General features: G+C 59.5%; 1 protein-coding gene across 5 annotated transcripts in view; it reads left to right on the top strand.

The window, feature by feature from the left end:
- The first annotated feature begins 10,707 nt into the window (after positions 1-10,707).
- The window catches only part of ARHGAP26 (Rho GTPase activating protein 26), a 99,873-nt gene continuing 87,512 nt past the window's right edge, over positions 10,708-23,068 (top strand). For 3 of the 5 annotated variants that reach the window (XM_038150489.1, XM_038150490.1, XM_038150492.1), the window contains exon 1: positions 10,915-11,068. In XM_038150489.1, coding sequence (XP_038006417.1) covers positions 10,915-11,068 — 154 coding nt within the window. Of the gene's footprint in view, positions 11,069-23,068 lie in introns of all 5 variants that reach the window. The other 2 variants (XM_038150491.1, XM_038150493.1) reach the window with 2 other exon arrangements.

Below are 23,068 nucleotides of genomic sequence, written 5' to 3'. Positions count from 1 at the left end.
TGGAAGAGCCTGAGCTGGAAGGGAGCTCCTGGCCCTGCACTCCTGGCCCTGCTCAGGACATTCCCACAAACCACACCATGGACCAAAGGCTGGCAGCCTGACAGAAGCACCGAGCCGGTCCCATCCCCACGGAGCAGCGTGCCACCCTGCCGGGGACACGGCAGTGCCAGGGGAAACCCAGCCCTGCCCTGCCAGGCTCCTGCTGGACACAGCAGCCATCAGAGCTAAACACGGCGCCCTGGGAAGGGCTGGTGAGGCAGATAATCTGCAGGCACGGGCTGTGACAGCCTGCTGAGTGTGTCACAGCACTGTCACCACCATTATCAACACAGTAATTGGGTGCCCAGGCTGGGCTGATGTATGTGCAAGGGTTGTTATTTTCACATTTTTGTTTAATTCTTTGCTATGTAAAGTCCCTGGCAAACCTCCCTGCAGCTGATAAAGGCACAAGGAGCGAGGGAATTAAAGGTACAAAAAGGAAGGCAACGAGGAAAAGTGTAAGTCATGTTTAACGGGTATTGTGGAAACTGCAGTTCACCCAAGTCCAACCCACTAGGAAGCAAATATTTAATTGTACAGTAAATAACATATTTTTATGGTTCCAAACCAAATCTCAGAAGCCACATGAATATAAACAGGCATGAGATCAGCTCAGCCCTTGGCCCTCCTGCATCTGCCATGGGATGGGGACAGGAGGGGAGTGAACAGGGCCAGACCTGTCAGCTGGAAATTGTGGCTGGTGTTTGGGGACAGCTTTGTAGGAAAAGGAGCCACTGCTGTGCGAGAGGCTGGACTGGAGAGGAGGCTGCTGTGGGGGAACGGGCATTTCCATGCTGGCCCTGGCAAGGTGACACTCAGCTGGGCACAGGCAGAGCGGGCAGTGGGGCCCGTGGGATCCCCCGGGGCCGCTCTGGTGCAGGCAGCACCTCGGGACCCCTGGAAGTGCTGCAGTGCCCACCCAGGGGCAGTGCCCTCGCAGCAGGTACGGGCTGAGGAGCTCTGCAGGCACTGGGTGTGTTTAACAGCAAACAGAATTGCTCCCCACCATCAGTGTCTTATCTGCACTTCTCAAGGGCGCGTCCTCTGCCAGCAGCGCTGTGAAAGCCAGCAAGGAGCGGTGCCCGGGCTGGCTCTGCCAGCGAGGCGGGTGCCAGGGTGGCTCTGTGGCTCTGTGCCCGCCCCGGGGGCTGCCCCAGCCCGCAGGACACCTCTCACCGCACCCTGCAGCAGGTAAATACCTCCCTGCATAATAATGGAGACGATGAGGGTAATTTTGTTCTGCTGCTCCCGCAGCTGCTGCCTCACGTGCAGCTTCTGTCCCCTGTCCCCGGCCCGGCGAGGCCACCCTGGGGGACAGGCAGGACCTGGCCCGGGCTGTGCTGCAGGGCTGACACGGGACAAGGACCTGGCCCGGGCTGTGCTGCGGGGCTGACACGGGACAAGGACCTGGCCGTGCCCCCTCTGCAGCACGGCTGGGGTGGCACTGCCCATCCTCACCACCCTCCTCGGGAGCTCTGGGCCACCGAGGGATGTCACACACCTGAGCGCTGCCATCTGCACACCCTTCACAGCCAGCCTGACGGCTCCTGGCGTTTCCTGGGCTGTGTCCCAGCCCACGCCGCTCCTCGGGGGCTGCGGGACCCCAGCGGTACCCGAGCTGCAGCCGCGGATGCTCCGGCTGGAAGGAGCCGCAGCCCGGGACGGGGCGAAACCGTGAATTCAGAGCTGGAGGCGCGCTGCCCGTCCCGAGGGCTGCCGGGCCGGCTGGCACGGCTCCCCGCTCCTTCTTCTTCTTCTAATCATTAACTCTGAAAATGCAAATCCGTTTTCTCGTTTTTCTTCCCTTTTCTTGTAAATCAGCCGGGCTGCAGCGCTCCGTTCCTGCCCTTCCTGCTCCTCCAGGCTCGGCCCGCCGGGGATTTCCCCACCGAGCCCGGCCCTGGGACCCTGCGGTGGCTCTGCCACCCAGCCCTGTCCTCGGACAGCTCAGAGCAGGGGACAAGCCACGTGCAGAGCCCGGACAGGCAGAGGCACACGGGCACAGAGGATGGTGACACCACGGGGGTGCAGTGACACCGGGGGTGCAGTGACACTGAGGGGGGTGCAGTGACACTGGGGGTGCAGTGACACTGGGGATGCAGTGACACTGAAGGGGGTGCAGTGACACTGAGGGGGATGCAGTGACACGAGGGGGGTGCAGTGACACTGGGGGGGTGACACCGGGGGTGCAGTGACACTCGGGGGTGCAGTGACACTGAGGGGGGGGGTGCAGTGACACTGAAGGGGGTGCAGTGACACTGAGGAGGGTGCAGTGACACCAGGGGGGTGCAGTGACACTGAGGGGGGTGCAGTGACACCGGGGCTGCAGGGTCAGGCAGGGCACCGGGACTGGCTCCTTGAGCCGCAGCCCCAGGAACAGAGCCTTTGTCTGGGCTTCCGGGCACGGCTGGGATAGTTGGTGGGGATTTCCACAGGAATTTCGAGAAGCTGTTTGAAGATATTTTTGTGCAGGAAAGGCAGTGGCCTGGCCCGATGCTGAGAATGAAAACGATTTGCGTTGAAGCTGGCGGCAGGGAGCTGCTGTGAAGTGGCCCATGAGCAGGGCTGGTCTCTGAGCGCCGGGGAGAGGAAAATCTCCATCCAGATTCCAGGAGCAGAGGCAGAAAAAGAGGGAACACTGAGGGCTGGGGCTGCTGAGCAGCACCAGGAGGAAATTGCTATTTACACAGGGAGAGGCAGTGCTCACATCCCTGCAGCACCAGGGCTAATGCACAGCAGACATCTCTGGAGCCCCTCCAGAAAGGAAACTAGAGTTTGGTTTGGGAACTTCTGGTTCTAATTCCTGGAAACACAGCTTCAGCTCAATTTCACAGTGGTTTGTGACATTTTTCCAGTGGTTATACAAATTTTGGGAAAACATTCCTCTCCTTGGAACTGTCTTGTGATAACATAACCCTGCTTCAGTGGCTGGAGGCTCCATACGGCTTCACACCCCTCCAGAGGGGCCTGTGGGGAGCAGCCCCCTCTGCCTGGCATGGGCCCTGCCCCCTCAGGCACAGGAATCCTTGGGGAAGGGTTGTCCTTGGAACTTGTTATGGCGCAGGTGCTGAGGCCCTGGCAGCTGTGGTGCCCCTGGATCCCTGGCAGTGCCCAAGGCCAGGCTGGCACTGGGGCTGGAGCAGCCTGGGACAGTGGGAGGTGTCCCTGCCGTGGCAGGGGGTTGGAATGAGGTTCCTGGATGCCTTTTGTGTCTCTGGGCTCCCAGGTGCTCTCAGGGAAGGGCTCCCTGTGCACAGGCGCTGCTGGGAGAGGCAGCAGCTGCAGGGTGCCAGTGCTGCAGGGGTCCAGCTGGGGTGGGCTATAAATGCTGCTGCTCTGGCCACCTCCAGCTTCTGGGGGAGCTTTGCAGAGCTCCTTCCTGGGGCAGCTGTGCTGCTCACCCAGCCTGGGAGCACTGGGGCCTGCTGGAATCCTCCCTGGAGGCACTGGGGCTTGCCTCCAGCTCAGGTGAGGCCAAGGGCACTGGGGTGGGACATGTGGGTGTCTAATGCAGGGGGTGGCCCAAGCTTTCCTGCCTTGGGTTTGGGCTTGGTGCCCCTCTGCCTGCTGCTGTTCCACCTCCAAGGGACACAGGTGAGTTTTTCTGGGACAGGATGAGGCACTCCCACCCCCAGCTCCTCGGGGTCCTGCTCCTCTGCCTGGTGCTCCCTCTGTCACACCTGTGGCAGGGTTTGCCCATGGAGCTCTACCAGACCAAAGCTCCCCTGCTGAACATGGAGAGAGGCTGATCTTTCATGTTTGGAGAGGAAATGACTGGCAGCTGCTTGGCTGGGCCTTTGAGGGGATTTTGTATTCCTCCCAAAAAGGAGAGTAAGAATAGGCAGGCTGTTCAGCCTTTCCTGACAATGAAACTTTGTCATCTTTATAATTAACCCTGTTATTTAAATACTTCTTCCATGGCTATCATTGACAATTTCATAGCCCTTGGTTCCCTTACTTTTCCATTTCAGCTTCCTGCACTGCAGTGACTCCCAGGGGCATGACTAATTTCACTTTTCCATTTAATTGAGAGCTTGTTTGTGACTCTGTGTGTTTAACTGTAGCTTGGCCAGCTCCTCGATGCCTTGTCACTGCCCAAAATCCACCTGTCAGGCCTTTTCTTTTGTTTTAGATTTTTTTTTTTTGATTTAGAGAACCTCTATGACCAGCTCTTTTTTTAAAAACATTTCCATCACAGTGAGGTGGTGTGGGTTTTCTGTATTTCTGTGGGCTGTCTCCACCTCCCCCCTTAAAGAATTACCCAAAAAATCCTGAGCTTGAAACTCTTCACGCTTCTGTATCACTTCTATTTTTCTGTCAGTAATGACTTCCCCGAGGGCCTGTGGTGATGTTTCCTTTGCCACTTCTCTGGCAGTTACAGGGAGTGGATTCCCTTCTTCCCCTCCCTTGCTAAATATCCACCACCCTGCTCTGCAGAGTCCTTGTGCCAGTGATGCCTGGGTGGAAAAGGACCCAGTGAAGCTTGTGAGCAGTGAAAGATCAGGGGTGAAGGGAATGATGATGCTGGAAGCCCACCCTCCTCTCAGGATGAGCTGTGACCTGGACCTAAGCAAGGGGACAGTGATCTTCAGCAGCACTGACCCTGTGTTTGCCTGGAAGGTGAGTAAATCCACAGATGCACGTGTGAAAACAGGGGAGTGTGGCTGTCCCATCCCTGGAAATGTTCAAGGCCAGCTTGGACAGGGCTTGGAGCAGCCTGGTCCCATGGAAGTTGTCCCTGCCATGGTTGGAAGTGGATGGTTTGGAAGGTCCCTTCCAACCCACGCTGTTCTAGGAGGTTCCTTTGTGTGCTCTTCCTGCATCATGTTAAATATGCTAAATGCCTCCAGGCATGCCAGCTCCCTGCCCCAGGAATGTCCCACCCTCCTCTTCATCACATCTCCAGGAGCTGTGACCTTGCAGCCACTGCCTGCCCGGTGTGCAGCCCAGGCTGATAACCCACAGTGGTGACAATGCAGAGCTTTGTCCTGTGCCACACGTGTGCACAGCCCTGGTAGCGTTTACAGTGGCAATGCTGCTCCCAGGGGACACAGAAGGGTCACTGTGGCTCGAGTCAAACAGGGATTTGTGCTGCAGGGAAACTGAGCCTCTGCAACCCCCACTGAGGCATTGCTCTTTAAAATAATGGTTCTGGTTTGTAAGTTATTCTGTGTCCCTTTCCTGGCCAGAACAGGGTGAGCACAGACCCCAGCAGGGCAATTCCAAAAGCTGCTTCAACGTAAGGCTCTCAGGGTGGTCGTTGGTCATCAATACCAGCCCTGAATTATGGGGACACAAAGCAGACATTGAGAGTGGCAGCCAGGCTCCAGCACCCTGAGGATCATCCTGGAAACAAAAGTCAAACTTGACATCAGGCTGGGAAAAGCCAGAGGGGTTTGTGAGTGCCCCTGTGCTCTGAGGAGGATCCTGGTTCGGGGTTCTGTCAGCAGGCAGGGCTGGGGTCTCACATTCGGACTGGAGGAGGCAGGTTTGCAGCTGGACAGGTGTTGGAGCAGAGTTTAAATCTTAATGAAGTAGTAAAAATGTAAGTAAGCTGCCCCTGAAATTGGGGAAGACAAGCAGCACTCTGGGAATTGTGCCTGAAATGGACAGAGTTGGGTGAAGTGCCACCCATGCAGTGTGACAGGAGCAGGCCAGCAAAGCTGAGGGCAGCTCAAGGCTCAGGGGTGCCCAGGGTCTCAGCTGAAGAGTTGTCTTCTATTTTTAACAAGCAATCAAAGCAAACAAGCCTTCTTCTCCAGTGGCTGAAAGCACAGAAGCCTCTCTCAAGCCTGAGCAGTGTCCCTGTGCGTCCTGCAGGGAGCTGCTCCTGCTCTATCTGCTCTGACACCTGCCAGGGAGATGAAAGGGAATGTGCCTCTTCTGGAGACAGCTCCCCAGGGAGCACGGCCTGGGGCTTTGTCCCGAGATTCCCGCTCTCCCTGCTGCTCCAGGCCCGGCAGAGGCAGCTCAGCGAGGAGCTGGGCATGTCCAGGCGGGTGCGAGTGTGGCAGAGCGCGAGCAGGAGGTGAAGCCAATTAGCTGAAAGAGGCTCGGCTGTGGTTAACGAGCTGCGTGCAGGGGAGAGGAACTCATGGCCCAGGGCACGAACACGGCTCAGGGACCTGGAAGGAGCTGGATGTGGAGATCCTTGTGGCACCACAGGCTGACTGACAGGAGATGGCATCGATATTTCCATTCAACGGGAAACCAGTTCCAAAACCAGTTCCAAACCTGGGGTGTCTGGGGAGACTTGGCAGCACAAGTGGTCATGATGAGTACTGCAAAAAATCATGGGAGGTTGGAGAGCCTGAGCTGGGAGCTGAGGGGAGCTTGGGAACAGAGGTCCCAGCCCTGTTCGCTTTTCATTTTGGGGGGAGCTGTCCCCCTGCAGAGGCTCAGCTGTGTCACTGCTGCTCCCGTCTCCTGTCTGTCTCGCCCACCCCTGCAAATCTGCGTGAGGGCCACGAGGAGTGACTGCAAGGAGAGAAGTGAGCTGCAGAAGGGAAAAAAAAGGAATTGAGTAGGTGGAAATTCATGTGTGACTGTGAGAGGTGCAACGCAGTAAGGAAAAGTACTGCTCCACTCTGAAATAAATATATATATATATATCTGAAATCCTGTTCTAGGGAAGCTCGTGAGTGCTCGGCTTGGTGGAGGGGGCACTGTCACACTGGAGGTGTCACCGAGGCTGTTTGCTGCAGTCACACGGAGAGCTTTCCAACAAGAATAACCCACAGCACATTTCAGGATAGCACAGGCGAAGGGGAAGCCCTTGGTGTCTACCCCAGAGCTGTATCCACAGCTGAGGAAAGGTCCAAGGTCAAGGATCAGCCTCTTGGAAAGCTGTCAGTACAACCGGTCAATGCACACCCTTTGCTTTGCAATGGGGAATTCAAGGGGGTTCCTCATGCTGGTCTAAGTTATTATCTGGAGCAGGGCTGTTTTATTTTTGCCACCTACAATGCCTCATCTGTGTCTAGCCCGATAAAAAGAGTCCTGGGAGCACGAAGATGTGAGTGTGATATGCAGCCTCATAATAAGTAGACCTTGAACATTGCTGCCTGAGGGCAATTCCAGGAAACCTCTGGTGTAGCTCCTGCATTCTGGCAGTCAGGATGCCTGCTGCTGTCTCCTGGGGTTTCGTGAAATGCATTAGTGCCCGGGTTGTGAGACCTGGAGCAGGGGGTGGTTTGCCACCCTCCCTGCCCCTCTGACACGCGTTCTGGTTTTCGCAGGGTGGGAACGCTGCTGGGACGGGGGCAGCTGTTGGGGGGAGGCTCCAGGTTCCCCCGGGACAGTCAGGGATGAGGGTTTAGCTCCGTGCGCGGGGGCTGAGCTCACAGCCAGCCCCTCGGCAGGGCTCTGTCGCTCCGAGTGGAGCCGGGAGCTGCTGCGGGGCTCAGAGCTGCCGGGACGGGGCTGGCTGCTCACCTCCCGCTCCTGCTGTCACTCCAGCTTTCCCTGATCGCTAAACTGAACTGGCAGAAAGCTTTCCCGGAGGAGAAGGGGCTCCTTCTGCCGTGCCTAGCGAGGGATGTGTCACGGGCACCCGGTGACAACCGCAGCCGCCGTGGGGATGGGCTGGGATGCGGAGGTGGGAGGATGCCGTGCTCGGATGAGGGAGCTGATCCAGCTCAAAGCTCGCTCTGGAAAGAATTGCTGTTTTTCAAACAAACCGGTTGGATCCAGCTGGTTGTGTGACCCACCCAGAGATAACGCTGGGGAGAGCAGCTGGGGCTGGGCTGAGCTGATGCTGCGGCAGGCAGAGAGCCCCAGAGTGGTTTGGGCTGGAGAGGACCTCAAAGACCACCCAGTGGCACCCCAGCCATGGCAGGGACACTGCCACTGTCCCAGGTGCTCCCTGCCCTGTCCAGCCTGGCCTTGGGCACTGCCAGGGATGCAGGGGCAGCCCCAGCTGCTCTGGGCACCCTGTGCCAGGGCCTGCCCACCCTCACAGGGAACAATTCCTTCCCAATATCCGCTCCAGCCCTGCCCTCTGGCAGTCTCCCCCTTCCTTCCACAGCCCCCAGCCCTGCACCAGCAGTTATTTGATCCAGAGTCACCTAATCTAGGTAGAAACTGCTCCTTTCTTTTTTTTTCCCCCAAGTTTTAATGCTGGGTTGGTTTTCTGCAGATGTTCCCTGAGCGAGTGAGCTGTGGGATGTGGGTTGGTGAGGGAGGGAGAATGTGCTAATGTGTGGTCAAGGACGGCTCAGGGGTGGGAGTGTGGGATTAGGGCAGCCACAGCTTTCCTCTGTGGGAAGGATGTGTGAGCACAGCCCTGCAGGGGCTGGCAGCAGGACTGCCTGTGGCCAGCGGGACGAGCTCTCAGTGGCCAGGGCTCTGTGCAGTGCTGCTGGATCCCTGCACGGTGTCCAGCTGACCTGGCTCACTTGGGGTGAGACAACCCAGCTGCTTGAAGCAATAAATCAAAGCAGGGAAATGTGGCAGGGATCACAGAGGGATGCAAGCTGCTGTCAGCCACAGGCAGGAGGATGTGGAAGTCTGGGGCGTTTGTTTGCTTATTTTTCCCTTCAGTGATAAATGTTCTCAGGAGTGTGGTGGTGTTCTTGGGGAGTCCTGTGCAGGGCCATGAGCTGGGCTCGATGATCACTGTTGGTCCTTTCCAACTCAGGATATTCTAGGATATTCTTTTGCAGTTTGGGTGCACAATCCCAGGGAAATGGGGCTGGAAGATGTCCATGGCTGTTCCCTCCCTGTCCTGCTGCCCTCCCACATTTGGAGCTCAAACTCAACGAGTGTCTCCTGATGAATGAAGCCAGAAAAAGGGGAGAAGATTCCTGACTGCCTGCCTGAGGCCTCGGTTCCAGTGGTAAGTGTGGTGCTTCGTGTGTGGCAGAGCTTTGTATGGCCTCTATTCAGTCCTCGTCAGAAAATGACAGTGTGAGCATCATCATTTTCTGTGATTCTGGAAAAGGGCTGAAAAAAATTCAATTTCAAGCCCCAGATATTTGCATCCTCTAAGGCAGTGTCCTACAAATCTAGTTACAGGTTCTTCTCTATTAGCAGTAAGTGCTGGAACACTTTTAAATATGAACAATGGTGATGGAGAAGGATAAAACCAAAATAGTGCTCCTGTGGCTTTGTTCAGGGTAGAATTAGGGAGCATAATCCAAATAATAACATCTCGTGCTTTTATGGGGCTGTGTGCATATGGCATAAATGACAGCTCATTAAACTTTATATCCTGCCTACAAGATAAGCATGTAATTAGTATTACATCCTTTTTTATAATTAGGAGGCCTCATCCAAAAAAATGTGGCTCACAAGCCATATTTGAAGGCAGTGACTCAGCCTGAATTAGGCTGTGCTGTGAGCATGGAGAGAATCGTGCTTTAGAGGACTGAAAAAACAGACACAAAAGGTTGGGCTGGTGTCAGGCTCCTGTGCCCGCACCTCCCGCTGGAAAACACAGCCGGGTGAACTCGGTAAGGCCAGGCGTGGGCAGCCCGTGCTGCCAGCCCGGGTTTGTGCCGGAGCATCCCCCGGGAGCGCTGGCCCGGGCCCGGAGCCGTGCACGGCCGAGCTGGCAGCAGTGCTCGGTGCCTTCCCCTGCGCCGGGCCGGTGAGCGGGGCAGACGGGGCCTGTCCGCAGGTGCGGCTGGCGTTTGTCACAGCCCGGGGGGACAGGCCACCGCCGGCATCCCGCGGCTCCGGGCCGGGGCCGGGGCGCTCCGCTCCTGCCCGGCTGCCGGTGCTGATGGCGGGTTTGTCGGGCTCTGCCCATGCCGGGTGCAGGTGCTGATGGCGGGTTTGTTGGGCTCTGCCCATGCCGGGTGCCGGTGCTGATGGCGGGTTTGTTGGGCTCTGCCCATGCCGGGTGCCGGTGCTGATGGCGGGTTTGTTGGGCTCTGCCCATGCCGGGTGCCGGTGCCGGGTTTGTTGGGCTCTGCCCATGCCGGGTGCCGGTGCTGGCGCTGTGTCTGGCTGTCCTGGCCAGCGGCTGCCCCGGCCCCGCGGGAGGAGCAGCTGCTTCGGGAGCTCCCGGCCGGGCAGGGAGGAGGCGAGGCAGCTGCTGGCCCGGGCCGCATTCCTGGCGTGCTCCTGAAGGAAGCGAGCGGCGGGAGAAGCCACGGGGCTGTGCGTGCGGCGACAGCCATCGTCTGGGGGAGAAATGGCGAATCCATCCTCTCTGGAGGGAAGCGGTGACAGCCATCGTCCGTGCGGCGATGCTTTGGGGACAGGGCCCCGCAGCTCCTCCCGCAGCCGCTGCACATCCAGCCCTTCCAGGAGATTACGGCTTCGTTCTCTCAGATCGCACCGCTAAGCCCGGGCAGTAATCTCCCGCACAGATGTGCGATGATGGCAGCAGAAACGTGCGGGGCGGGCCGGAGCGGCTCTCCCGCAGGCCGGGCGCAGCTTTCCCCGCGGCGGGGCCGGGCCGGGCAGGCTCGCGGGGAGCGGGGCCGGGCCGGAGGGCGGCGGGGCCGGGCCGGAGCCGGGTAGGGCCGGGCCGGAGCGCGGCGGGGCCGGGCAGGGCCGGGCCGGGCCCGCCCCGGGCAGAGGCGGCTCCGCAGCGGCGGCGCCGGCCCAGGTGCGGGAGCGGCGGGGAGGGCCCCGCCCCGGCAGCTGATTGGTCGAGCGGGCGAAAAGGGCGGGGAGAAGCGGCGGCGGCGCACGCCCATTGGTCGGCAGCGTGAGGGGAGTAGCGCGGGCGGGCCCGGCCCGGGCGGGGCCCCAGCCCGGCCCCGCTCCTCCCGGCTCGGCTCGGCTCGGCTCGGCTCGGCCTGGCCCGGCACCGCGCTCCCGCCGCCCGCCCGCACCGGCGGCTGCGCGCCTCGCCCGGAAAGCCCTCCCGTTTTGCATTTTCTCCGGATTTTTGCGCGCTCGTCCCCCGCCGTGCCGGGCAGCATGGGGCTGCCGGCGCTGGAGTTCAGCGAGTGCTGTCTGGACAGTCCGCAGTTCCGGGAGCGGCTGCGCTCCCACGAGGCCGAGCTGGAGAAGACCAACAAGTTCATCAAGGAGCTCATCAAGGACGGGAAGTCGCTCGTCGCCGCCCTCAAGAGTAAGTGCGGGGCTGGGGGCGGCCCTGCGGGACCCCGCGACCCCCGCCCCTGCCCGCCCGCCCGCCCCGCGCTGCCCCCGCTCCCGGGGCTGCTCCATCCGGGACCACCCGCGCCCGCCCGAGCCCCCCCTGCGGGCTGAGGAGCGGCTGGGCCGCGGGGCCGTGCCTGCTCCTGCTCCGGCCGGACGAGCGCGGTGCTCCAGGATGTGCCTGGCCACGGTCCACGGGCACACGTGTGCTCCCGGTTCCGGACCATCGGCACACGCTCGGGCCTTGCCCCGGTCCATCGGGGTGGGTCCATCGGGACCTGCGGGGTTCCGCTCCCGGTCTATCGGGATGTGTGGTCCATTGGCGCGTGTGTGGTTCTGGTTCTGGTCCCGGTCCATCGGGATGTGCGTGGCCATGGTCCATTGGCGCATATGCGGTTCTGGTCCCGGTCCATCGGGATGTACGTGGCCATGGTCCATTGGACGTGTGTGGTTCTGGTCCCGGTCCATCGGGATGTACGTGGCCATGGTCCATTGGATGTGTGTGGTTCTGGTCCCGGTCTATCGGGATGTGAGTGGCCATGATCCATTGGCGCGTGTGTGGTTCTGGTCCCGGTCCAGCAGGTCCCGTTCCGCGGCCCTCGGGGGTCGTGTCCTTTGGCAGCGGTGTTCTGGGGCGGTGGGTTGGTGCCTGGTTCCCCGCTCCCCCGGCTGTGCTCTGTCCCGCTCGGGCTGGGGATGCCCGGAGCCGCCGTGGCTCTGCCCGGGCTGACCCCTCCATCCCCGCTGTCTCCGCGGGAAGCAGAGGGGGCTGCAGAGCTGCGAACCAGGCAGCAGCGGTCTGGGTGGGAGGGGGATGCAGCGGTGCGGGCTGTGGCTCCGGGGCTGGGGACAGCCTCACCTGTGGCTGGCTGCGTCCCGGTCCTCCCTGGTGCCCGGGCTGGGCTGCTCCTGTCCCCGGGGCTGGGGACACCTCTGCATGGCTACCCGCTGCCAGCGCTGGGGGGGCTGTGCCCTTGAGGTGCTGGGCTGGCTGGGCTGCTCCCCAAGCTGTGGCTCTGTTTCTGCTGTTCCCTCGTGGGGTCATTGGGGTTTTCTCTGTTTTTAAGTTTTTTTCGGGCCAAATCACGGGGTGCCTCCCCGTGCAGGGGGGTGGCTGTACCCAGCACGCCGGCAGCACACGTGGTCACCAGTCTGTGCCGTGGGGTGACAGGTGACAAACACAGGTGCCATGGAGCCCCCGCAGCATCACCTGCTGTCAACCAGCCTGGCCAGGGTCATAGTGGGGCTGTGGGACAGCGAGGTCACCCCAGGGTGCACGGGCAGGTGATGCATTCCCACCACCCTGTCCATTCCCAGAAGGGCTGATTCCTGCTCCCTCCCCTCCTGATCTCACCCCGAGCCCCATGGGTGTAGTTCCTCTGTGCTGGAGCAGCAGCTGGTAACATCTGGCTTGCAGGGACTCCCATTGTACCAATTCTTGGCATTTGAGGTTAAAAGAATCTCAAGCCCGACAGCTGTGGGGGCATTTATGGTTCTGCAGGTCTGAGCTGTGTTCTGCTGTGGAGCATTTGCTGGAGGCAGCAGTGCCTGGCCCTGCCTGTAGCATTCATTTTACCCCAGAACAAATCCTACAGCGCTGTTCTTCACAGAAAATACATTTTGGGAGTGAGCTGGTGAGTCTGAGATGTCTCTCGGCTTAGTCAGGTAGCTTGTAGCAGGTGCTGGCTGTGCTCTTGCCCTGGGCACGCTGTGTGCAGGTATTTTGGGGTGTGCTGGGAGCCCCTGTGGGCTCGTGGCTGCCAGTGGGCTCCTGTCCCCTGGCTGTGGCCGTGGCTGTGCCCCAGCACGGGCAGGAAGAACGCTCGCTGGCCTCTGGAGATAAGGATGTTTTTATGGCTGAATTGTTTCGCAGCTCCTATTGAATGTGTTCCTGGATTAGCCCTCAATTCCTGCACAGGGCTGGGGGGGTTCCAGTGGTGCCCAGGCTGCAGGGACAGGAATAATGCTGATTCTGCTGCAGGGTAAATCAGTGCCCAGGCGCCTGCCCTGCCACCTCCCTGGCACGTGTGGCACCGTGGTGGCCCCAGGCGCTCTGGGGGAGGGTTTGGGCCATGTGGGGCAGGGAGGCTGGGAAGGGGTGTCCCCCTCCCTGGCTGGGATGCTCGGCCCTCTGTGCATCCTTCTGCTGTGGGAGTGACTTCAGGGGCTGTGGGGCTGTGATGCCTCTGACTGATCCCTGCTGCTGGGTGGGATCTGGGCTCTTCTCACGTGTGTCACCCGCAGTGTGTGACAGGTCCAAGGTGTGACGTGTTCTGTGAGCCCTTACAGACCGTTCCAGTGTCCAGCAGGGATGGAGGTGCTCCAGGGGCGAGGAGCTGCTGTGCTGCCTGTTGCTGGCTGTTGTAACTGTGTCACTGCTGTGGGGGCTGGGATGTCACCCCTGTGAGCCAGTGCAGATCTGGGGCCATTCCTGGCTGTGACCAGAGGCTTGCTTTTCTAAGCCAGCTTTTATTTTTTAGTGGTGTTTCCAAGTGGTTTTGGTTTGTCTCCCCGTGGCTGGGCATGGTGGCCTTATCTCACTGTCATTGTCTCCGTGTGCTCCTCAGCTGCTGTTGTGACACGTGGCTGTGGAGCTGGGCAGCCTGGGGGCAGCAGACCCCTGGCTTGGGACGTGCTGAGTGAGGGGTTCTGGGGGTGTCTGGGCCCTTGGGCAGTGTGACTGCTGCAGCCAGAGTTACGTGAGGTCTTGGCAATATCCTCTCTCGTTTTCCTTCCTCTTGCCTTTTCTGCTGAACGTTTCACATCCTCTTTGTACGAAGGCCGGCGTGGGGAGAACATGTAACTCTGTGGCATTGGTGAGGGGCTGGGCGGTGGAGGGGAGGAAGATGAGGAGGGAGGAAGAGCCCTCTGCAGAGCTGGGCAGGAGCAGCAGCACGGGCATGCAGGGATGGTGAGGCTGGGGTGAGGACACGGAGCAAAGTCTCTGCCAGGGCTTGGTGAAAGGGCTGCTCTGCCCTGCTTTTGCCCTCAGTCTAGGTACAGAGAGAAATAGGGATGATTCACAGCACTTTCTCCTTCCCTGAGAAGAAAGAATAAATTCAGAAGGTTGAAAAGGATCCGCATTTGCTGAAGGGCTGGTCTTGCTAAATATCCTCAGATCCAAGGGCATCTCTGGAGTGCGTGTGTCTGTGTGTACATAAATGCTGTTGGATCTTTTTCCCCCAGCGAGCTTCTGTGCCTGTTTCCATTGTCTCCCTTTGCTGCTTGGCTGGTATTCAGTGACCTGGTTTTCAGCAAAACGTGTCCCTCTTCCTCCCTGATCCACCATCCATAAATTATTCACAAAGTTTTGCAGATGCAGAGACTTCAAGTGTGACATAAATAATGAACTCGAAGCCTGGATGCCGTGAAACTCCAGCACAGGAGCTGTGGTGACCCTCAGCACCAGGGATGCTGAGGGATTTTATGCCTTTGCATGTCCCTGTGCCTGTCTGAGGGCCGGGCAGGCAGCCAGTGGCTCGTCCCTGTGCTGGCATCACCTCCAGCCCCTGTGCTGGCACGGAGGGGGGGCTGAGCCCGGGCACCCAGATGGGGATGGGGACATGCCTGCAGCTTGCTTTGGCAAGCAAGCAGCACACCTAGGGATAGAGGATGTGGGGTGCAGGGGCTGCCAGCCATGGCCTCCCCCGTGCTGTGGCACAGGGCTGAGCCTGGCACCCTCCTCTTCCTCCTCTCCCCTCCTCCTCCTCCCTGTGCCCTTCTCCCTGTGCTGCCAGGCGCCTGTCCCGGTGGCCATGGGGCTGTTGTCCCCTTCAGGCACTGGGTGCAGCCTGGTGCCCTGCCACGTTTCTGCCGGTTTGTTTTCCTTCTTCCAACTCCCAGGCACTAATTTGAAGCCACCAAACCCGTCCACGCCCTGGCTGCTGCCCTGCTCCCACGGCACAAACTGCAATTTGTGTGGTGGGGCTGGGCTGGGGTGGCTCTGTGAGCCCCCTCCCCATGTGGGCACACGGGCTGGGTCCTGGTGGGGCCATGCCATGCCCCGGGCTCCCACAGGAAGGGCACAGCTGGGCTGGTTTGGTGTTCTGGGTTTGGTGCTTTTTCCTTTTGCTGTTTTTTTGGCCAGAGCTCAGCGAGAGGGACGGGACTGAGGGGTGATGCTGGGCTGGGCCCTGGATCCTGCAGTGCCTGGGAACTCCTCTGGCCCTGCTGACTTCCCAGGGCACATGCTGTCCTGTCTGTGGGGTGGCAGTGCCTGTCCTGGATGGATGGGGGTGGCAGTGCCTGTCGTGGCTGTGGGGTGGCAGTGCCTGTCCTAGCTGTGGGGTGGCAGTGCCTGTCCTGGATGGAGCTGGCGCTGGATCTGCAACAGAAGCGAAAGTGAAACTTTTGCCCAGTGTTTACTTATTCCCTTTGTACGCAAACAAGGCTTAGGTGGGTGATAAGGACAGTGACAGGGGTTGCCCACTTTGTCATCCTGCTGCCCATGGCCCCTGGGCCAGCTCACTTGGTGCCCTGGGAGTGGCTGGGGTGGGCAAAGGGCAGGTAGAGCACAGGCTGCTGGGCACTGAAGGGCCCTCGTGTGCAGGGCAGGGGGAAAGCCCTTGGGTGTGCTGGAGCAGTCTGGGGCTGCCTTGTAGCCTGCTGCCATCTGGGGTGACAGGTCCTTGTGCCCCAGGTGTTTGGTGCTGGGGAGAAGGAATCCAAAGCCCATCTTACGTTGTTTTCATCCTTCTTGCTCTTCTGATCCCTGAAGAAAACAATCACAGCCCAAACCTTCTCACCACCTTTGCACGGAGGGATCAAGGTGCAGAGGTTTAGGTCTGGCCTTTCCAGGGGCAGCCCCTGTTTGTGCAGGTGCAAACCTGAGTGCTCAGAGCTGTGCTCCTGCCCAGGAGAGAGCTGGGCTCTGCAGGCTCCTGTTTGGAGGAGAAGGAACACTGTGCCTCCCGCAGGGTGCAAAACCAGCAGTCACCCCCTGGCTGGGTTGCCGTGACCGCTGGCACTGGGCTCTGCTGGGGCTGTGCTGTGAGACACGGTGCAGGGCTGGGCAGCCCAGGTGAGTCCCCTGTGCCTCACAGCCCACCTGTGTCTGCCCAGCGCTGGGAGCTGCTGCCTTGCCTTGCTGCAGGGAAGGTTTCCTGGAGCATCCAAGCGTTTCCCAAGGAGCTCCTTCCATGCTTGGACGGGCAGGGGAGGATCTCTGCCTGCCCCTCCAGGCCTCCCTGGGCTCTCCCTCTGCCTTGCAAACCGCAGGGAAAGCACGTGGCTTTGGGTTTGGCTGGTAAAATGATTTACTTTGATTTTTTCCTGCTTTGTTCACCCAGCCGAGGTGTAATGTGTAACAAGGCTCTCCTGTGTCAGGGTGCATTTTTTCCCTCTTCATTCCTGTAGGAAACAGTTGGTTAGGGAGTACTTTGAGCTGTGGAGGAGATATGGTTATGGCTCAGCCAGTCCTGCACCAGCAGAGCCAGAGGCACCAAGGACTTCTCCTGCTTTGCATGACCTGTGTGGCTTGTGCAGCCACATCTTTAATAACTTGTCTGGGATTTTATTCAAATGAGGGATGGGACAGGTGATATTACTGTGCTTCAGTTTTAGCACAAGTTGATCCTCCTCTTCCTCCCCAGTGGAAATTAGCAACAGGAACATATTCCTGCTGGGGAGGTGCTGTTTGTGACCATGGGTCTGCACTTTGAGCCCTGGAGGGACCCTTGTGCTGGCAGGGCTGGCTCCAGAGGGCTGCACACTCATCCCACCTGAATGTCAGAGGGAACTCTCCCTGCCGGATGCTGCAGCGGTTCCCTGGGTGCACTGCCGTGCTGTGATCCATGCAGGAGGATCCTCCCTGCCAGGAGTGGTCCCTGTATCCCCAGGGAACATTCCCTCATCTCCCAGGGGATCCCACCCCAGCCACGACCCCACAATGCTGGCAGGTTTGGGGACTGATGGCGGGAGCTGGGGAGGGTGGGGTGGGCTCCTCGGGTCCTGCAGGAGGCGCTGGGTGGGTGCTGTGGGGTGTGGGGCTGGGCTGGAGTAGGTCTGGCTGTCAGCAGCACTGACAGCGAGCCCCGTGAGCAGCAGGGCTGGGCTGTGCAGGACAGCCTGTGTTCACGATTACATCTTTTACACGCTGCTGACAGAAGGCTCCTTAACAGGGCTGGGAGATCTCTGTGATTGGGAGCGTGCCACAGAGCACCTCTGGGCATGTGTCCCGATAGCTGGGGTGGGGACAGAGCCCGGAGGAGCTGCAGGGCCTGTGCTGAGCTCGAGTGCCATGCCAGGCTAAACCCAGCCTTTTGGGATGGCAGGGGATGGCCTGGCGTAGAGGGCAGCTCTGAGGGGCAGGGGCTGGCACTGCCAGAGCTGGAGGAGACTGAGGGTGCACACCTGTGTCCAGGGAGGGACTCTGGGCAGGGTAGGCTTGGGGAGGGATGTGAAGGGCCAGGTTGGATGTCCCTGGAACACAGGAACATCCCTGTGTTCCTCCAGCACTGGGAGTCCCCCACGAGCTGTGTCCTGCTCATGCTTCCAGCACGGAGCAGATTTGCCTGATTTGGGTCAGGAGGCTGTTTTCCCAAGGCTGCAGATGTGCTGGCACAGCTTGAATCATCTGTCTCCGTTTGTTTCTGCAGTGCTGCCAGACTGAGAGGTGTGTGGCGTCACCTGCGGCGTGTGTGGCATCACCTGCGGCGTGTGTGGCGTCACCTGCGGCGTGTGTGGCGTCACCTGCGGCGTGTGTGGCGTCACCTGTGTGCCCTGGACGTGGGCTGGGAGCGGTGGGCTCTTTAGGTTTCCCTTGTTTTCCCTTTGCCTTGCAGTGGCAGCTGGCAGTGACGCGGGCAATCCGAGCGAGGAGATGCCGTTCCCATGGTTGCTGCAGCGGGTGGGAGGCGGCCGTGCCCGCTGTCCCTGTGCTCTCGGCAGGTTGGCACACGTGCTGCTGCTTCCCTGGCTGATTCAGCACCAGGCATGGCATGGGGCAGGTCGGTTCTGCCCTTGCTGTCTGCCAGACCCCTCCCTGGCTGGCAGAGGGGGACCACCAACCCCTTTGCACCCTAAAATCGAGGTGTGCTTCTCCCCGAAGCCCAGGAGCCACAAACCAGGGCAGGGCTGCTCAGGGGTCGGCATTCCTGCACCATGGCAGAGGGGTTTCTGTCCCCTTGCTGTGTCCAGGGGGCAGCAGCGGTGCCAGTGTGGCCAAACTCAGCCTGTGGTTCTGGTTTGGGTCATTCTGGGCCCCTTTGCAGCATCCAGCAGTGGGACAGGCTGGGGGACAGCGGGGGACAGGCTGTGCCAGGCGTCCCTGGCTGGGCTCGGGTTACTTCATCCTTGCTTTTCCCAGCGCTGGGATGAGTAGCTGCAGCGTGACCGTGGTGGGTGGGAGGGGAGGCAGAGCGAGGGGGAGCTCGTACGGAAACCTGCACAGCTTGTTCGCTCTGCTGTGAATCATCCCCTCCTCCTCCCCCGGGCACGCGAGCGGCTGTCACCGCCGCCGGGGACAGGCGTGTTTTCCTGGCTTCCTGGGACAGGGATGTTTTCCTGGCTTCCTGGGACCAGGATGCTATCCCAGTTTTCCTGGGACAGGGATGTTTTCCTAGGACAGGGATGTTTTCCTGGGACCAGGATGCTTTCCCAGTTTTCCTGGGACAGGGATGTTTTCCTGGGACAGGGATGTTTTCCTGGGACCAGGATGCTTTCCCAGTTTTCCTGGGACAGGGATGTTTTCCTGGGACATGGATGTTTTCCTAGTTTTCCTGGGCCAGGGATGTTTTCTGTTTTCCTGGCACACTCCCCACACCGAAGGTGCTTCCACCTGCTCCATGCAAGCACTGGTGGCCCTGGGCCCGTGGGCCCCTGCCCAGGGTGGATCTTTGGGGCATCACCCCGGCTGTTAGTGGCGAGGATGGTTTCCATCAGCCCGGTGGTTAGTGGCGAGGATGGTCTCTAGTGTGGCTTGGAGGAGCTGGGAATTGGCTCCTCTGCCTCGGCTCCCAGCAGGAACTGGGGGATCCCGGCATGCTGGGGTGCAGGGGGTGTGCTGGGGTGCTCTGTGCCGTGGGGACTGAGGGAAGGGGATGCTGTGCCGTGGTGCCAGGCGGGTTTCCAGCCAGAGCCGTGGGAAGCTCAGCAGCCTCCGGACCATCTGGCCCTGGCACGGGGAGCAGCAGGGATTGGGGTACAGCCGAGGGCTGGGGCTGCCTCCTCAGCCTTCCCTGCACCCTCAGGCAGGGCTGGGAGCAGCTGGGACAGTGGAAGGTGTCCCAGCCCATGGCAGGGGTGGAATGAGATGAGCTTTAAGGTCCCTTCCAACCCAAACCAGTCTGGGATTCCACGATCCACAATGAGGGAAGCGTGGAGGGTTCTCTGGGCCGAGTGACCTGTAAAAAGAGCTGGCGTGTGCCTTTTCCTGTCACTGCCTGCTAGGCTGTCCCTCTGCCGGATTTTCATTCTTTGTCTCGCTGAAGCAGCGTCTGTCCAGAGCGATGCCCTCGTGGAGTGCTGGTTGCTAAGCAATGTTTTACAAAAATCCCAACCATTGCAGAGCAGAGCTTTGGGTGTCTCTCCCGTGAATTCCAGGGGAAAGCCCGGGTTGAAGGCAGTGATTTCTTCCTGGAAAGGGTGGTCACATACTGGCACGGGCTGCCCAGGGCAGTGGTGGAGTCACCATCCTGCAGGGGTTTTACAGATGATGACAGTGGTGATTGTTGGCTTTGGCAGTGCAGGGGGAAGAGCAGGATGTGAGAATCTTGGAGGGCTTTTCCCACCTAAACTATTCCTTGGTTCTGTGCTGCGCCCTGGGCTGTGCATCCCTGTCCTCACCCTGCCTGCCTCCCTAAGCTCCACTAGAGATTTTAATTTATATTTCTCTTTTCCTGCCGAAGCAGGAAAAATTGACTCACTTGCCACTGATGTTCCTGCAAGCACAGTGGGATTTTTCCTGTTCTTACAGCTGAGGTGGAGGAGCACCGGCGACAAAAGGATTTCCGCAGCCTCCTTGGGAGGGGAGGAGGAGGAGGAAGGAGGTTGTGCAGAACAGCCTCTGGAGGGGCTCGGAGCTGACCCTGCTCCCTGCCCTGGCTGTGCCAGGAGCTGCTGCCTCTGGCATGGGGACAGGGAAGGCACTGCCCCGTGCCATGGCCTGGCTGGGACGTGCCAGGAGGGCCTCCTGTCCCTCCTGCCCGCAGGGACAGGGCGCTGGTCCCCTCCCCACCTGTGGCACGGGGGTCTCCGGGCCCATGATCCCCTGGGGATCATTTCCCTCTTGGGAAATCAAGCGTGCTCCCTGTGGCCCACCTATTAGCTAATTAGATTTAATGACTAACTAATCCAGAAGCGGGGCCAGTGCCTGAGGCAATCTGCTCTGCCTGGCGGGGTCTGGCAGGGGCTCTGCCACAGCCCCCCCTGCCAGACCCCCTTCTGCTCCACTAATGGGCATTGCCTGGGTCAGGAGCAAATTTCTTCTGGATTAGTGTCCTCTAAATCGATTAGCTGTCTCGGGCAGGGCGTTCTGTCCTAATGAAATGTGATTCCGGGCTCCAGTCGATGAAATATTGTGGTAACAAGGGTAAAGTCATCTGCAGCCTTCCTGTGGGTCGTACCAGGGTTTGGAGAGGAATCACAGAAATACACCATGATTGAGGATGGAAATGACCTCCAAGATTATCAAGTCCGACCTGTGACCCGTCACCATCTTGTCAACCAGCCCAGAACAGAGTGCCACATCCAGTCCTTCCTTGGACACCTCCAGGCGTGGGGGCTCCACCACCTCCCTGGGGAGGCCCTTCCAATGACAGACCTGGAAGAAATTTCTCCTGATGCCCACCCTGAACTTTTCCTGGCACTTGGAGGAGAAGCTACAATTATTGGAGCAGTGTCATGCTGGTAGGGGCTGACGTGCACTCCCCAGTGAGGGAACTGGGGGGCATGGGGAGCTGTGAGTAAAACATGGCACTTCCATCCTGCCCTAGCAGGCACTTTACTCACGGGTGTAAGGCTGGAGGCATTTACATGAGCTGCCTGGAGCAGTGTGCAGGCGGAGGGGAAATGTGATATTCAAAGTCCTGGTTTTGGGAATTGCAGTTGGGGATTGGGGTTTGAAGGTCATGCACTCAGTGCAGTGGGACAGCTGTGCTCAGCAGGTCTGGCATCTCTCTGAGCCAGCACTGTGCCCAAATCCCTGGCCTGATTGGGACACAGGGATTTTCACTGCTGCTTCCTCACATGGTGTGCTCGTGCAGCCGGTGCCCATGGAAATGCCAGCCGGGGCGGTAATTTTCCATTTCATTACCACGTCCCTGGTGTTTTCCAGGCACTTAGGCTGTTGCCTGTGTTGGCTGTTTGGATGCATCCCTCCTCTGTGTTGGAGTGGTGAATATTTACACTTGATTCTATTCGGACACCGTGCCTGCTCCCACCTGAACTCCTGTTGCTCCGACGCCCGGCTCCCTGCCCGGCAGACTCTGCTGCAGGTTGGGACGGGCCGGGGGGCTCTGCCATAAAACAGCACCAGGATGTGAACAAAAATAAGCACAGGGAAAGGTGCCAGACGTGGGAGCTGGGTGGGGAAGTGGAGAAATCCCGTTTTGTTTTGTTTTGCTGCTAAGTGCACGAAATGCTCCGAGTCCAGCTCAAGAGACTGGGGATGGCATCCGGGGGATGCTGCCCTGGGCTGGGGGCAGGTGGGCTGTGCCCTTCAGGAGCTGCCGGCAGTGATGCTCTGGGGGCTGTGGCAGGACTGGGACGTTGCCATGTTTGTGCAGAGCACCGGGAAGCCCCCTGGGCAGGGGTCACCAAGGGCTCTGCTCAGTGCTGGGGGTTCTGCTGATCCCATGTGCTGGTTCTCTGCATGGTGCTGGTCAGCCTGGAAGCTGCCTGCCAGGCTGGTGGTACCTGGCTTTGGGCCCCTTAGCTTCTAGGGCCATCCTGGGGTATGGAGTGGTTGCCAGGGCTGCCAGGAGGGCTCTGTCATGCCCGTGTTTCTCTGAGCCCCGCTGCTCCTTGCTGGGAGTGAGGACTCGTGTTGGGCTGTGCCTCCCCGCAGCTGCAGACATCTGTCTCCTCAGGCTCGCCAGGAATGGGAAGCCTTTCCAGGGGTCCTCTACATCATTCCTGGGTTTTGTTTCCTGCCTGTCCTGGCTGCAGGCAGGGCAAGCTTTGCTGCCTGGCACCTGGGGCTGCGCACACCAGAGCTCCTGGGCACTCCAGCTGCCATCGCTGCCCTTCATCCCACCTGGCATCTGCACCTCTGTCCCCTGTCCCCACAGTGGTCTCTGAGTCAGGAGCTGCTGCAGCTCATCAAAATAACCTGATGAATGCAGAGCAGGGCCAGGGCCAGGCTGTGCTGGCCACAGGACAGGGCACTTCTCTTTGGCGTGGTTCCTGCAGAGAAGTCCTGTGTGGGCAGGGGGAGAACATCCCCAGGGTTTCTGTGTGGGACAGGAGGGAGTCTTCCAAGTCTCCCCTTCCTGGTGGGATGGAGAGGTCGTTGTTCGATGGTTCACATGCCCAGTGCTAAAGTCCCTTCAGATGGGACCTGGGGTGAGGGGCACTTCATTAACTGTGTCAGGGACACTTCATCAACTGCATCGTTAACCCATCCCTGCTGCCTGGACCAGCTTCTCTGCTGCCAGTGTCACAACCCTGGTGACACTCTGAGGTGGGAAAGGCAGAGCTGTTTGCATGAGCTGGTTTCTGCAGTGTCTCAGCCGCTGTGAGATAAAGATCTGACTCACGAGAGAGCCTTTGTTGCAATGACTTGATGAGTGAGTGCTAAGAAAAGCTGAACGGGAAGGATGGAGAGAGACTGTGAGACCTTTGCCTCTGTGGCAGAGCAGGCTCAGCGCTGGGCTCAGGGCTCCAGGGCCTGAGGAAGTCCAGGGCTGGTTCATGGTTGAGAAGCGGGGCAGAAGGACAAGGGTTCCAGTTGACCATTGACTCCCTCAAACCAGGGAAAACAGGAGTGTGGCTGCAGCAGTGGGAGTTGAAGGAAGTGGTTTCTTGCCTTGCT

The sequence above is a fragment of the Motacilla alba genome, chromosome 13 (genome assembly GCF_015832195.1).
Source record: "Motacilla alba alba isolate MOTALB_02 chromosome 13, Motacilla_alba_V1.0_pri, whole genome shotgun sequence".
NCBI lineage: Eukaryota > Metazoa > Chordata > Aves > Passeriformes > Motacillidae > Motacilla > Motacilla alba.
This window is presented reverse-complemented; position numbering and strand designations above follow the sequence as displayed.